At 36.5% G+C, this 15,440-nt stretch overlaps 1 protein-coding gene across 1 annotated transcript in view; it reads right to left on the bottom strand.

Annotated features, from left to right (window-relative positions):
- Positions 1-15,440, bottom strand: part of LOC149422960 (sodium- and chloride-dependent glycine transporter 1-like) — a 144,214-nt gene that overhangs the window by 16,969 nt on the left and 111,805 nt on the right. Inside the window, exons 6-7 of the mRNA XM_089632792.1 lie at positions 3,099-3,278; positions 2,013-2,202 (exon numbers count right to left, since the gene is read on the bottom strand). Of these exons, the coding sequence (XP_089488918.1) occupies positions 2,013-2,202; positions 3,099-3,278 (370 nt within the window). The remainder of the gene's footprint in view (positions 1-2,012; positions 2,203-3,098; positions 3,279-15,440) is intronic.

Genomic DNA, 15,440 nt, shown 5'->3' with positions numbered 1-15,440 from the left:
TCTAAATAAAATGTTGAATGAATTGAAAGAACTAAATTCAAACACGATGTTAGTTGGACGACTGAAGTCTAGTCGATATAAGAGTACCTATTTGACACACTAGGTAAAAGACCTATTAAACATAACAAATTCAATGTTTAAAACATACATAAACAAATCTTTCATGTCAAAATTCAAAAATATTCCGAAAATGTGAAGAATATTATATTTTTTCTTAAATTTTATCCAATTGTGAACCTCATTGTTGTTTACCAACCATTTTATAAAATAATGTAGCCAATCTGACTAAATTTAAAAGTCACATAGTAGTTTAAACGGGTAATTAAAAAAATAAAACAAAAAAAAATATATATAAAAAAATACTGTTACTGTTAAGGCAATGCACTACGTAGTAATTTAAAATCATGTGTTTTTGGTTTGAAAATTTGATCGCCTAGAAATGTTTCAGATGCTTTAATTAAATACTGCGAGTAGAATACATCCTGGCTTCTGAAATAATCGAGTATTTTTTAGATAAGTCTTTTTATAAGCCCAGAAAAAAATAATGTATAAGGCCTATGAAAACTGCTTTAAAGTTAAAAAAACTCCTACTTACTAACCAATTTTCGGTTATGGTTTTATTGTATAATGTGGCAAATTAAGTTATTTAAATATTTATGCCAGAAGATCCACAAAATAAAATAAAAGGCACTTTTTGGCCATGTTTTTATTGCATAAATCAAAATGGATGGTGTGAAGCGGGAATTTAAGCCTTATCGCCATCTACGTAAGGTGTGTTATTGATAGCGGCTCGATTCAAAATATTACACGACGTAGTTCATCGCCTTAAACTTATTGTGAAACAGTTATGTAATCAAATAATAAATAAGTTATTTTTGTAACCGATTTATTCTTATTCTGTTTCATTTGTAGAACTAGATAAAAAAAATATAATTTCATGGTGTTATTATTAAGTTTGTTTTTCACAAGAGTCCCGAAGCAACTGACCAAGACCGCTCCAACAGCTCTAACTGCTCTCAACCATCTGGAGACAGAGAGACTATGGCATTCCCAGTAATTGGGGTATGTTGTGTGGCTGGAGGTAGTAGGAAGTGGAAAGAGATGGAGAAGAGGAAGGTGGGTAAGTACCTGGCTATTCGGGTCTGGTCGCCAAACATGGCTAAATTCATATCAAGCAACGTTTCAACGTTTACTAAAAGTTTTGCAAGTATGTTATTTTTTATTTATTGTTACTTTTATTGTTATTTAATAAAAAAATCATTGGTTCACTTTTTTATTTCAATTTGATAATGAGTTTTACCGCTGGAACAGCTGCCACAAAAATAAAAATAAATAAAAAACAAACAAACCTACCGAATTTAATAAAAGGTACGAATCTATTTTATATATTCGTACTTTTACTATTGATCTGACTCTGCATTTTTTGTAATATGTCTTTACACATTTTTATATTATAGGTGTTCTCATACCTTCTGATGTCCGGTCAGGTGCTCTGAAACCACTGAGCTATGTCGTCCCGTTGGCGACATTTATTTTTACTCGGGAGATATTTTCAATTTGTATTGATATTTCAGGTGACTAATTATTGCTTATAATTATTTATTATTCTTTATGCTATGCATAAAACTTTGTCTTATAAACATTAGTTTAGTATCATTGAAAAATAGTAATATTTCTCCTTCAAATCAGGTTATCTCTTCTACATGTATATTATTTATTTATTACCTACCAACATTGTCAAAAACTTTTTTTTTCAATACAATAAACGACCGGGTTGCCGGCAAACGATTATTATTACAACATTATTAAGTTATTTAAATAATCCTATAGCTTAAACAGTTAAAAATTCTTAGACAAGTTTTCTATAAAATAATAAACATAAAACTCGTGAAAAAGTTAGTAAAAAATAACAAACGTTTTTCATTGACTTAACATTACTTGTTTCTTATTTTATGTCACTTAAATAACATTTATTTGCTTAAATAACACTTAATAAGTATAATTATTCTTACCATCAACAGAAACTCCCATTTCCTGTGCCTGGAATCCTAACACGGAAAAGATGGCAAATCCGGCAAATATAGAGGTCCCGAAATTAGCAAATGATACTATGCAAGCATCAAAGTGGCAATTGTTCCTGAAGTTGTTATATGATGCCAGTGTTATCAAGGACCCACAACCGACGCCAAAGGAATAGAATATCTAGAAAAAACGAATCTCATTTTTATTTTTTTATCTATTGGCTTCCCTAAGTACGGGTTTTAAAATGTACTCAGAGGCGTGTTTTCATTAGCATGCGCATTCGCAAGTCCCAGAGTGATAAATATTGCATGCTCACTACTTGCTTTCGGGAACTAGCAGTCTATAAAAGGGCGTGCTTAGTAAAATCAAAATGGAAATTAAGAACCTTCAAAATTAAAAAAATTGTTATCATTTTTACAGGGGGATTAAAATAATTTAGTACGAGTAATTTAGATTCACTTCAAATGTATTATTTATTTATATGTAGATTTTAATGAAGTTTTCAGCAACTGTGAATTAAAGAGACTACTTGTTAGACAGAAATCTGTCAAATGCAAGTACACAGGTATCCCCATAAAAATGGTTGAGACAATATACGAATAATTTAGATTAATTTCATGAGCTACTACTTTTCAGAGGACAATAATGAGTTGAATGGACACAGAGTATAACCCAAAAGTGCCTGTCAACTTGGCATAGTGACCAAAAACGTGATGTGTACCATCTCTCCCTCGTCTTTTAAATCCAGAACTAGATGTACAGATGTACATACTGCGTCGGATGCTGAGCACAGCCCCAGTATTGTGACTCCACGCATTATAAGCGCTGTCAGCATGACTTAAAGAAACAGCGATGTGAACCACCATCCAAGCGCTTTTATATCTAGAGCTAAATGTTGCGTACCTGAGAAGCAACAACTCCCCAGACATCAGTGCTCATATGAGGGTATCCCACTTCGGGTGATGTAATGCAGGATTCCATCCACGGTGCCGGGCGAAGTGACTACACATACTAGAAGCGCTTTCAGCCTGACACAAGCAAACATTACTATGCACAACTATTTATAGGTCGCTTACCTGAGAAGCAGCGTCTCCCCAGACATCAGTGCTTAGGAGTGTTTCCCACTGCGGGGTAATGTAGTACAGGATGCCGTCCACAGCGCCCGGCAGTGTGACTCCGCGCACCAAAAGCGCTGTCAGCATGACATAAGGGAATAGCGCTGTGAAGTACACGACCTTGCCGGCGCTTTGTACGCCCTATAAAAAACATTGTTCATCATGATTAATTTATACTGCTGATTAAAAAAGGTACTATCCTATGATGGTAAACCATAGAGAGGTACGAAATAATTTTGCTCAAAATTCTGTCTCAATACAGGTCAAGCTGTGAGGCAGTTTATATCTAGCTTAAATATACCTACTATTATTGTCTCTTTATTACTGTACCATTACACATTTGTTCTACTTCTTTTCTTGTTCTTATATAATGTTTCCTTGAAAAGTATGAAGGTATGTTTATAATCCTGTTGTGTATAGAATTACGGTCGTACTCAATATGTTTTGAGATATCATATCAAACTTCACCTTAAACATAGAACTAATACTTTCATTAATAATCACTTACGTACCACAGTGCCAACTGATGTATAAAATATCTGAAAGTTCTTTTTTCGAAATTATTTTAGCAAAAAACACGAAAATAGCACTGAAGGTGGTAATTCTATTAACTTGCGACGCTGCGCGCTCGATTCATATCAATTTATATCTGTGTCAAACCCACGGCGAATAATCAATCAATGTCGGGCCATTGAATTCTATTTCATGTCATCTAATAAGTGCCATGCGAAACTAGCTCGTTATATGTACTATAATGCACTATCATAAGTACTGCGGACACAAAAGCATCGATACAATGCTTGCGACATGGGGAAATTCACTAAGAAAAATGTTAGGAGAAGAAAGATTTTTTCAAACAACTATTTGATGTGTCACCAATGCAGCTGGGCGTAGTACTGCAAAGATTTGAACTGACGCGTTGTTTTTTTGTGGTCAAAATCAGTACTTTAAATGTGCTTTTAAAAAAACCCCGTGCCGCCAACATGACTGAGTGTAAATCTTCGCTCAGCGGTGCACTTAAGGTGCTCAAAGAGTGAAGACCATATTGTTTTTTTCGGGTTACCAGACGGAGAAAAACTAATATTGCTGATTTATTAAAATCGTGCTAAAAACGGGATAGCAGACCGATTTCTAATAAACTTTTGGTACTATTTTAATATATCGAAACACGTTTTCATGCACCTGCGTTTGTTCTGATGATATTCAATGACGAAATTCGAAAATACTAGAATTTTTATGAACACGTTTTACACATTCGCGTTTTACTGAAAGTTTATTAGGAAACCTATCAATTCATTCGTTAAAGGCATGCAATCTCGTTTTAACCTAATTACAAATAGTTTGAAGAGGTTCTTAATAAATTAGCAATATTTTATTTAAATAAGTATTCTCCGTACAATTTCGCAGTCGTAAAAAAAATATTTTTTTAATTTTCACACCTTCGTGTTTCGGTTGTAAATTTTCAAGCACTTCGGACAAATTCTAGTCAGTTTTAAACTATTCATTTTGGTCACCTTTAAGACCAATAAAATATGTTTATAATATTATTATAGAAAAGAAAAATGTACTTAGCTTTTTGTTTTTATCACGCATTGTTGAGATTTTTCAATCAACTATTTTGCTTAAATTTAATTTAAGACATTTATTGCTCTTGGGAAGATTTCCATGTTTATTAAACTAACTCGAGTGATCGTACCTTTTTACATGCCTAGTATCAATACTAGTATTATGCAAGAGCTTTCGTTGCGAACTGCCAATACTTGGTCCAAATTTTTAAGCTTTCGTAACCAAAGTGGTCTCTTTTTTAGCGTATTTTTTAAATAAAACTTTATCACGCCTATTCCGAGACTCGTTAAATTTTCCGTAATAAATTCACAATTTAAAGATTTGAATGAATTTAAAGGTTTTTATATCTTTTGGGAGATTATCTAAAATCCGTTTTGTGGTCGGTTTTATCCCTTTCCGCTGCAAAATTAATGCCAACATATTTTTATATCCTTAAATTTTTCCCATAAATTCACAAATTAATTTTTAAATAAAATGTTCTGTTCTTTAATGCAATAATTGATACGATAATCAAAATAAGATTAAAAATATCAGATTTGTTCGGTACGTTGATAATTTTAAATATACGTATTTATTTATTCAATAAGTTATGTTATATTTTTTATGTTTTTAATAATTATTTCATGCTTTAAAAACTTTGTGTACAATATTCGATTGTTCGCTAGGAATATTTTGTTTTTAAAATCCATGTAAAAGCCCGACGGGGCGTAAAACCAAATAAAAATAAAAATAAAACAGAGTGAAAAGATTTCAAAAAACTAATGAAATGATTTCAATAAACGAATGAAATAATTTCAAAAATTGAATGAAATGATGTCAATAAACGAATGAAATGATTTGAAAAGCGAATGAAATGATGTCAATAAACTCATGAAATGATTGCAATAAACGAATGAAATGATTTTAAAAAACGAATGAAATGTTTTCATAAAACGAGTTAAATGATTTCAAAAAACGAATGAAATGATTTCGAAAAACCAATGAAATGATTTCAAAAAACGAATGAAATGATTGTCAACATTATGATTGGCACAATATTTTCACATTGAATTTGTTATTATTTAATGTTAACACTTTTTTGTTCGCAATATGCACAAGGGCACAGTATGCAAAGTGAATAACTCAAAGGTTTATTTCAATTTTCGTCTAATTGGATAAAATGAAGATTCAAATAAAAAATACTTTTTTATGTTTGTCGATTTTGGTGTTATCCCGCCCGTTAGTTCCTCGCTGTGGTTTCAACTTAAAAAAACTGAAGATCTGGTATGGGAATATCATCATCAGTAGTTTAATGTTAACAAAGCTAGGGGACCTGACTGAATACCTGCCCTGGTATTGCAGACGTGTGCTGCAGAAATAGCTCCAATGAACGAAGCTCTTTATAATCTCCCTTAAGTGTGGATCTCTGCCCTCATTCATCCCATTCCCAAGAAAGGTGACCGCTCCAATCCCGCCAACTACCGCCCCCAGCTCTGTCCAAGGTGATTTAATGTGTGATCAACGAAAAACTACTAACGTACGAGTACCTTGCAATTAACAAAATTATTAACTACCGTCAATACGGATTCCGGCGGAACCGCTCGTGCTGTGATCTTCTCGCGTATTTTATACATGTTTGGGGTTGATTTTAAGCCAATCAGTCCCAATTTTGAAAATTAAAAGTTCAGTTATGTTACGCATTACGCAGGAATACGGAGGAATATTTTACATCACCCATGCACCGACAGCCGAAATTAGTATGTTTAGTTACAATTTCATAAAAATTCACAAAGATTCAAAAATGTATAGGTAACGAGGAACAAAAGTTGATTTTCGTTTTGCGTATTCATAATTTGCGAGTCTGTCCCGCCGCAAGGACGAGGTTAAATTAATTTCTGAGCAGATCAGTTCTAATACACTTCCAGCATGGTGGGCTATGGGTCCCTTAACCTAACACTAACACTGTGTCTGCGGTGGTGGAGATAAAGGCTAAACTTTTTAAATAAATCTTCAAGTGGCCCAAAGCTCTTCAGAAGTCTGGCTGGGGTTGGGGTATTTATACCTTTGTTCTTCTCGCCTCCCTCGTTCACCCTAAAACGTCTAATTCAAGTTGGCAAATTAAGCCTGAGTTTAAAGTGCCCCATTTTATCTTTCACTGATATTCGCCTGACTATTCGTATTTTAAATGGTTTAAAATTGTAATGTTTATGTTGGCTATGTTATTGAGATGTCGTACAAAAGATATTAGCATTATTATTTGCGTTAACAATGTATTCAAGATCGGGATAAATACGCCTAATTTTATCTTTCATTGGCATTCCCCTAGCTATTTGGCAAAGTTTTTAAGATATGTGCACTTTTATTTGTATTCCAATTCTGTTCGTGCCCCCATTTTACGATTACTTGATTTGTTTCAAAACTTTTACAACTAACTTAATAAATGTTGTAAAAGAGAGGGATATTTTATTTGTAATAGATTTCATCCTCAATCAATTACTCCTGCCGGGTACTCATCCGGGCAACTTATTGAAGAGTAGAGGTGATCACATGTAGAAGAGACAGTGAGCGAGTCAGTTCATCGAGATTAGTATAATTATTATAAGTGCTGTTAACATGGTTTTGCGACCGTAGAAAAGAAAGTTTTACAACAACAAACGTCACACGTGTAAAAAAAAAATATTTTTTTTGTTTTTCTTTCACTGACTGACTCGGCTGACCGCACTGATGAACGAGTGAAGCGAATTAGCCTTTATCCACTTTCTCACCTGAATCACTTGCCCGCTACTAGGCCGAGTACAGCGATAACTAGCTACATCAGCCGAGCACTCGGACGAATGCACTGTCTAGTCCGAGAGCTTGTTACGTATAATTAAGGCATTAGAATTTCAAGTTATGTTTGCCCCACATTATTTTTCACTGCACCAATGCGCCAAAATAATCATAAATTTTAAAAAGTTTAAATGTTGTAATGTTTATGTTGACGATGTTTCGGAGATGTTGTGCAAGAGATATTTACATTTCCACAAAAATTTACGTTCTTTATTAATTCAAGTTCAAGTTCAAGGTGCCTCATTTATAGTTCATTGTTTTCGACGTTTTCACTCCAATTGATTGAGGGTTTCACTTTACCTCTCAACTGTCGAAGAAATTGCTCAGTTGCCAACTTCTTTAAAATTAAATAATAAATGATGCAAGATTTAATTAGTTATTTATTTCAATATGTTCCCTTGATTAGAAATTTAATCACTCTTTTTATCAGTGGCCAAGAAATAAAAGCGTTTTTGATTGAATATTAGGTGATTACTGTGGGACTAATTCGTTGCAATCTCTTTTTCAGTCTCAAGGTTCAAGGAGAAACACTTGAAAATCAATACAAATCTAACATTTTTAAATATTTAAATTCTTTTGTGAGCAAAAGTCAATTTCTTTGGATTACGTGAAGCCTAGAAATCGAAAGGTCTTACGTGAATTTGCGACATCGGTTTTTTTTCAAATCGGTATCGACCACACTTCTGGCGATTATCTTATCAATATTCTTAACAAAACTAAATAAATATGTTGGTAAGATGAAAAATCGATAAACAAATATCGGTCGAGAAATGAAAATGAAAAAAAAAGTAATACCCATTTGCAACACTATCCGAGGAATATTTTAAATTTAAATATCGATTTACCAAAGCAAATACGGAACGCATAACCGAATTGGCCGTATTTCCATGCAATTCAAAACAGACCGAGTCAATGACATTGCAAATGTCATCTGAAGAAACTTGAAGCTAGCAAGAAACGCGAAATGCGAAAATGACATGTTTTTTAGGTTTGGAACAAAGTAATGCTATACCAACGCTGAAGCAGCGTATTATGCTACGTATACATGCGCGAGCTGAACTGCCGAGCTGAAACTCAACTTATGGGAAAGGAACGACGCAAACCCAAATGGCGCAGAACTTTTTCTTTCCCGTAATTCGGTTGGAAAATGTATAAGTACCAATAAGGAATCTTTATAAGTAAGACTGAATGGTTTTAGATAAGTTAATTTAAGCAGAAGGTTACAGTAAAGCTCTATGAAAATGACTTAAAAATTACAATTTGTGAAAAATAAAAGGAGACGGAACAATGAGTTGATTTATACATTTTTTCTTACTTGCTCTTAAATTATGTTTCATCCTTTCCATTTGCTCAAATAATCATTATAAATGTAGGTACACCCATGTTATCAAGTTAACAACGTACCGACTTCAACTATTATCTTATACCTTTATAAATAAGAATCCTGGTCAAGTTTCCTTGCATAAAAGTCATGTATTTATTTACCTGTTGACAAACAACAGTAGGAACTCAATACGCAGTGATTAGGAAGAATGAACCAATAGTTGCTAATGTTTATCATAAAGAACAAAAAGTCATAAATCATTAAACGTGCGGTTGACAAAAAGCAAATTAAGAATTTAACAATATATAAATAGCAAAAAGGCGTTTCAAAAGTAATAAGCAACACAACGTAAACCTTTGACCCAGCATCCAGCGTTTGGGGCGCACTTGGCGACCTCCACAGCCGGACTCTCCTGCCCATTGCCTGGAACCGCAGTCAGAAGAACATACCTTACATTTGGTGTATCCAGTTGCTCCACTCTCCAACTCCCCACCCAACCTTTTTAACCTAATCCTTCCCAACCCATCCTAAATCCCACAAACAAATAAAACAAACTTAAAAACTATGAACTCACAACAAATTAATATAAACTCAGCGACAGCGAACAGTAGGAGTCCTCAGTGTGGACCGAAGATGAAGGTGAATTTCGCTAACATTCGCGATCTGCACACCAACCTAACTGCCATCCACCACCACCTTCTCTCACAAAATCCCCATCTCCTCTTCCTTACGGAAACACAGATTGCCGAGCCCCCAGATACCTCCTATCTGAACTGCCCAGGATATCATCTGGAAAGCCTTTTCAGGCCAAAAGGAGGTGTCTGCCTTTACAGCCGTGCTGACATCAGCTGCACTCGTCTCGCAAATATCGAGAGCGCAAAACACGAAGTGTTATGGGTACGTGTGGATCTCACCGGTATGATGAGAATTTATGCGTGCCTATATCGCTCACCAAACCTTGCCGAATCAGACACTGTTGAGTTGTTTAAATACTTGAGTGACACTGTAGATATTCTCTTGCCCCGTTATCTATCGGCCAAGTTTGTAATCCTGGGGGACTTCAATGTTCATAATGAACAATGGCTGAAGTTCTCGGGCCCAACGAACTCTGCCGGTAGATCAGCGGAATTCTTTGCTCTTATCCATGGACTAAGCCAACTCGTAGAATCTCCGACAAGAATACCAGACATCCCATCACATCGAGCCAACCTACTCGATTTGTTTCTCACTAGTGAGCCACTCGGGTACAGAGTGGAGGTGACAGCGCCCTTAGGATCCTCTGACCACTGCCTGATTACCACCTCTGTCCCATCCTCCATGAACCGTCAACCCGACAAACATGTAAAGAGGAAGGTATGGCACTACAGGGCAGCAAAATGGGACGGCATGCGGTCTTTCGTCGGCGCCTTTCCTTGGAGTACTGTATGCTTTAGCTCCGAGGACCCATCAATTTGTGCACGCGAGGTAGGAGAAGTAATCACATCAGCAATGGATTGCTACATTCCCTTCTCCGTCAAATCCTCTGGAGCAGGCACAAAACCTTGGTTTGACCATCGCTGTGCTAAAGCTGTCAGACTCAAAAATACGGCTTTTAATACACTCCGGAAGATTAGCTCCATGAATAACCTTTCGGAATACCGAAAACGGGCAAGGGATTGTAAGAGAGTTCTAAATAGAGCTAAGAGCGATCACGACCAGAGAATTGCGAAAAAGCTGGCCGACTGCCCCACTGGTAGCCGTGCTTTCTGGTCACTCTCTAGCTCGATCGGAAGAAATTTCTGCAGAACCACTTTCCCACCTCTGACCAAGCCTGATGGTCGGCTGGCTAACTCAGCCCGCGAGAAAGCTGAATTATTAGGCAAAATTTTCGCGGAAAACTCAACCCTTCAAGATAACGGAGAGATTCCCCCTTCCATTCCGCACTGCGGTTTTCAAATGGAGGAACCAAAGATCCGGAACAGAGAGGTTCTCCGAGTCTTGAACGAGCTGAAAGTCGACAAAGCCTGTGGACCGGACGGAATACCTGCCTTGGTCCTCAAGAGATGTTCTGCAGAAATGACTCCAGTGCTCGCGAAATTATTTAGGCTCTCTCTCAAAGGTGGAAAGGTGCCAGATCTTTGGAAAAAGGCAATCGTCCACCCAATCCCAAAAAAGGGGGACCGCTCCGACCCTTCTAAGTACCGCCCCATAGCCATCACTTCCATACTCTCGAAGGTATTAGAAAGGGTGGTTAACAACAAATTGCTCACATATCTCGAGAATAACAATATCCTAAGCGATCGGCAATATGGATTTCGTCGAAATCGATCGTGTGGCGATCTACTCGGATATGTAACGCATATTTGGGGGCGGTACGTGGAACGTTTTGGTGAAACCCAAACCGTAGGGTTGGATATCTCCAAAGCCTTTGACAGAGTCTGGCACCGGGCGCTTATCGGGAAGTTACCATCGTATGGGATCCACCCAACCCTGCATAGTTGGATTGCGGACTTTCTGAGGGGAAGAACAATTCAAACCGTGGTTGACGGCTCTTCTTCCTCACCGCACCAAATCAATGCGGGGGTGCCACAAGGATCTGTGCTGTCTCCGACGCTGTTTTTATTGCACATCAACGATCTCGTCGAATGTGCACCAATTCACTGCTACGCTGATGACAGCACCGTTCACGAGGGTTATCTTTTTGACAGGCCCCCTTCTACCTATGATGTCCGAACAGCTCGGGAAGTTTTGAAGCGAAAAATTGACCACCACCTAGAGATGGTTCGTGCCTGGGGTAAGGCCAACTTGGTCAGTTTCAACGTCTCAAAAACCCAAGCGTGTCTGATTTCGGCAAAGAGGGAGATCAATGACTGTCTGGTGCAATTTGATGGGAGCACTCTCCCCAATAAAGACTCCATTGAAATGCTTGGAGTTACTATATCAGACCAGCTCAAGTATCGGGGATCCATAGAAGCCCGAGTAAATCAGGCCTCCAAAAAGTTGGGCGTCTTGTACTCCGCCCAACTATTGAATTTGGGAGCCACCTTTGGGCTGGTGCCCCAAAATACTTGATAAACCTGCTTGAGTCTGTGCAAAGGAGAGCGATCCGTCTGATTGACAATCCATTGTTAACAGACCGATTGCCTTCTCTAATGCATAGACGCAATGTAGGCATGCTGTGTCTGTTCTACAGGTATTTCAATGGAGCCTGCTCCAAGGAGCTAGCAGCATTGATCCCTGATGCACCGGTGCACGTGCGCGAAACTCGACGGACACGAACTGAACACTCGTTCACGGTTGACGTTGGCTTCTTGAGAACGGGCCGTTTTTTCGACTCGTTTTTGTGTAAGTCGGCTCGTATGTGGAACGAGCTACCGGCATCTGTTTTTCCAACCTCCTATAATCCGAGTCTCTTCAAGGCCCGCATTAACAAATCCCTTCCTACAGCCCCTACCTTACTCCGCCTCACAACGCCGCCCAACCGGGTGGTGACATAGTTCCCCTGTCTATGCACTGCACAGGCAGGGACACTCTTGTGAGGTGTCACATAAAAAAAAATAAAAAAAACCTATACGACGACGTTTTAATAATCTCTTTTTATGTAGCCTGTTTTCAATCATACAACAACAGGTGTTTTCTATATAAATAACACAGAATTTTATTTGGCAGTCTTAGAAGATAGTAGGTATACCAATCTCTAAAAAATCGGATTCCATCACTTTATCTGAGATCTTATATTTATGATCGATGGCTGTAGAAGAACTTCAATATTAACATGACTACTGTTATACGCGCAAAATGTTATTTTAAATATTCGCTTATTATTTTACCTTCGTCATTAGTCATTGCCGTCAAATAACGATAACAATATTTGAGATAAGCTGGACCCCAGTATTTTTCAGGGCTTAAAGGTTTATAGTGCGGCTTATAAATAGTAATAATATTGTCATGATGAACTGGCTTATTGAGTAAAATATATGAATATTGAATTTTCACGTCATCTTCGTACTTGAAAGAGATTAACCTTCTACTATTCTCAACAATGGTTGTGTAATTACACTAAATAAAAAATAAACACAGTTCGTTTGTTCCGAATAAATATTAAAAATATTTGCGCGTTGAAGTCAACATACGAGCAATACTTAACCCGAAGAAGAAAACAAATTTATATCAAATAATTTTCACTAAGAACACTTCCAGTAAAAAGCAACCTTCCATTATTATATTTAAAAAAATGTTATAATTATCACCATCGATAATATTTTTTATCTTAACCCGAAAAGTCACCAGCTGCCACTGATAACAATATGACGACTCGTTTTTTTGTTAATAAATGATTAATTAATATTGTGTAAGAAACTTTTAATAGAACTTTCTCATTAAGCCTAAAATCTCTATAAAAATTATCTCAACTTGTCAAATTCGATTGGAATGGCACATTTCCATCTAGTTATCGTTAATGCCCACAGACATAGGAATTAATAGACGAGAAGATAATGGCGAGGGGTAAAATCAACTGTTGAAGAACAAAGGGAGTGAAGCTGACTGTGATTCGTCAGTAAATCAATCTGACAGTAAATAGGCATCTCGCATTATAATATCACCATTTACTTCTTAAAAGTAAAATCTGCTTTTGAATGAATAGACATTTTTACATGGGAGCGCAAATTACTCGCCACGTTATGAACAAATTTGCGAAGTCCAAATTCGGCAAAAAAATTCGGTTCTATTTTCAGAGTCGAATATTTCGTTTAAGTATTTAGTTAAGACACTTTTATAAATGTTCATAATTTACTTCCCAGCAACCAACCAGCTTTGTGTTTCGCGTCCAGACGTTTCTCGATGTGATAGTAACAACTGATTCATATTATACGATGTGAATATGCTTAAAATAAAGTAAAATAATGCTTATATATGGAATGTAATACGACAATTGGGTTTATTCTCTTTTTCACATCTATTTTTACAAGTTTTCATAGTACAAGTCAACATTTTGCCGTGTTATTTCGTAAAATGAACCGATGATGCCTCGACCATAGTTCGCACAAGAATGATGACGTCACGTTTTCAAATTTCACTTGAGGCCATACGCGAGCACAGCCGGCTCCAATGGAACCGGTATGGGGAGTGGGGATAATACGCTTTTAATCACTTAGGGCAGGTATACTAATATGCATATGTCTATGTTAATGCCATTTCGAATAAACTAAATTAATATCTGCTGTCACTCGTCACCGGTTGAGGTTTTGATGTTAATTTCAAAATTCGTCCAAATTTTAAACTGGCAGTGAGTATATGGTGCATTATAAAGGTGAAAAAAAAAATTATAATTAAGATATAATGAAGGTGCAATTGGAGCACTCCGCTCCGAACGCCGCCTTAACAAGGAGCCAAGGCACTGATAATACCTAATACAGCGGTTTATCCTTAAGGTTTTTACTAGCGCCAGGTTCCGTTTTGCTCAGATCCAGCCTTGACCACTGATGGTATCACATCAGAAGATGAAGAGATTTGTTTTGTTATGGGCGTGTCTGTATGTCACATAATAAAACTCTTTTTCATATTTCTCAATAATCAATTAGTTTTCAGTGTTTATTTAAATATTAAAAGGATATAGCTATAGGTACTTCATATTTCTTATAACTAGAGACCGGATTATATGCATTTGCATATTTGCATATGCAAATGCATATTTAGACCCTTTTCAGCGGTAGTTGCATATTTTAGCAAATAATTTGAGATCTTGCATATTTACGCTTGATATCGTTCAGATACCTCACATAGCGACACTATAGACGTCAGATAGCAAGGCGCGCGGCCAGCGAAGCTGAGCGAAGAACTGATAACTGATCTTACTGATCGCTACGGCCGGCGGCCGGAGCGGGGGGGAACCTCTCTCATCTTCGCCTGCGCTCGCGCCTACTCGGCTTAATTCGGCTAATTGCCGAAAACAATCAGTTCATTCGTATGAGGGGTGATTTGGTATATTTTTATGGTAATTCAGTGAATTGCAAATTTTGTTTTTGACTGGTCGCACGCGCTGTTCTTTAGAGTTTCGTCTAGTGTTTTGTTTCAAATCAAATCAAATCAAAAATTATTTATTGTAAAATTAAAATTACAAAAGGTATAGCTTATGCGTAGACCCCATTTCTTCCAGCTAACCACATTTATTTAATTACAATGTTTATACACATAAAATAACAATATACCAATGAAAAAATAAAAAAATACAAATATATATACCAATAAAAATAGGTGTTTCATTTACGTGAGGTATTCACTCAACGTGTAGTGACATTTGTTAAAAAGGAAAGTGTTTAGTAACGTTTTGAATTTGTGTGTATCTTGTATTTGTTTAATGTTATGTGGAAGGTTGTTATATACTTTAATGGCCATGTAGTATGGTCCTTTTTGGAATATTGTTTTGTTTGCTTTTGGTATTAGTAAGTTTTCTGTGAGCCTTGTAGCGTATTTATGTGTTGAGTTTTTTAGTGGGAACTTGTCTGTAGATGATCGCACTAACATGCATAACTCCAATATATATATGTCTGTGACTGTCAGTATTTTCAGATTTTTAAACATAGGTCTACATGAGTCTAAACGATCAGAGTTTGTAATTTTTCTTA

This window comes from Hesperophylax consimilis, chromosome 6 (genome assembly GCF_061612785.1).
Source record: "Hesperophylax consimilis isolate HC1 chromosome 6, BYU_Hcon_1.0, whole genome shotgun sequence".
NCBI classification, from domain to species: Eukaryota; Metazoa; Arthropoda; class Insecta; order Trichoptera; family Limnephilidae; genus Hesperophylax; species Hesperophylax consimilis.
Note: the sequence above shows the minus strand (reverse complement) of the source record. Positions and strands in the feature narration are given on the sequence as shown.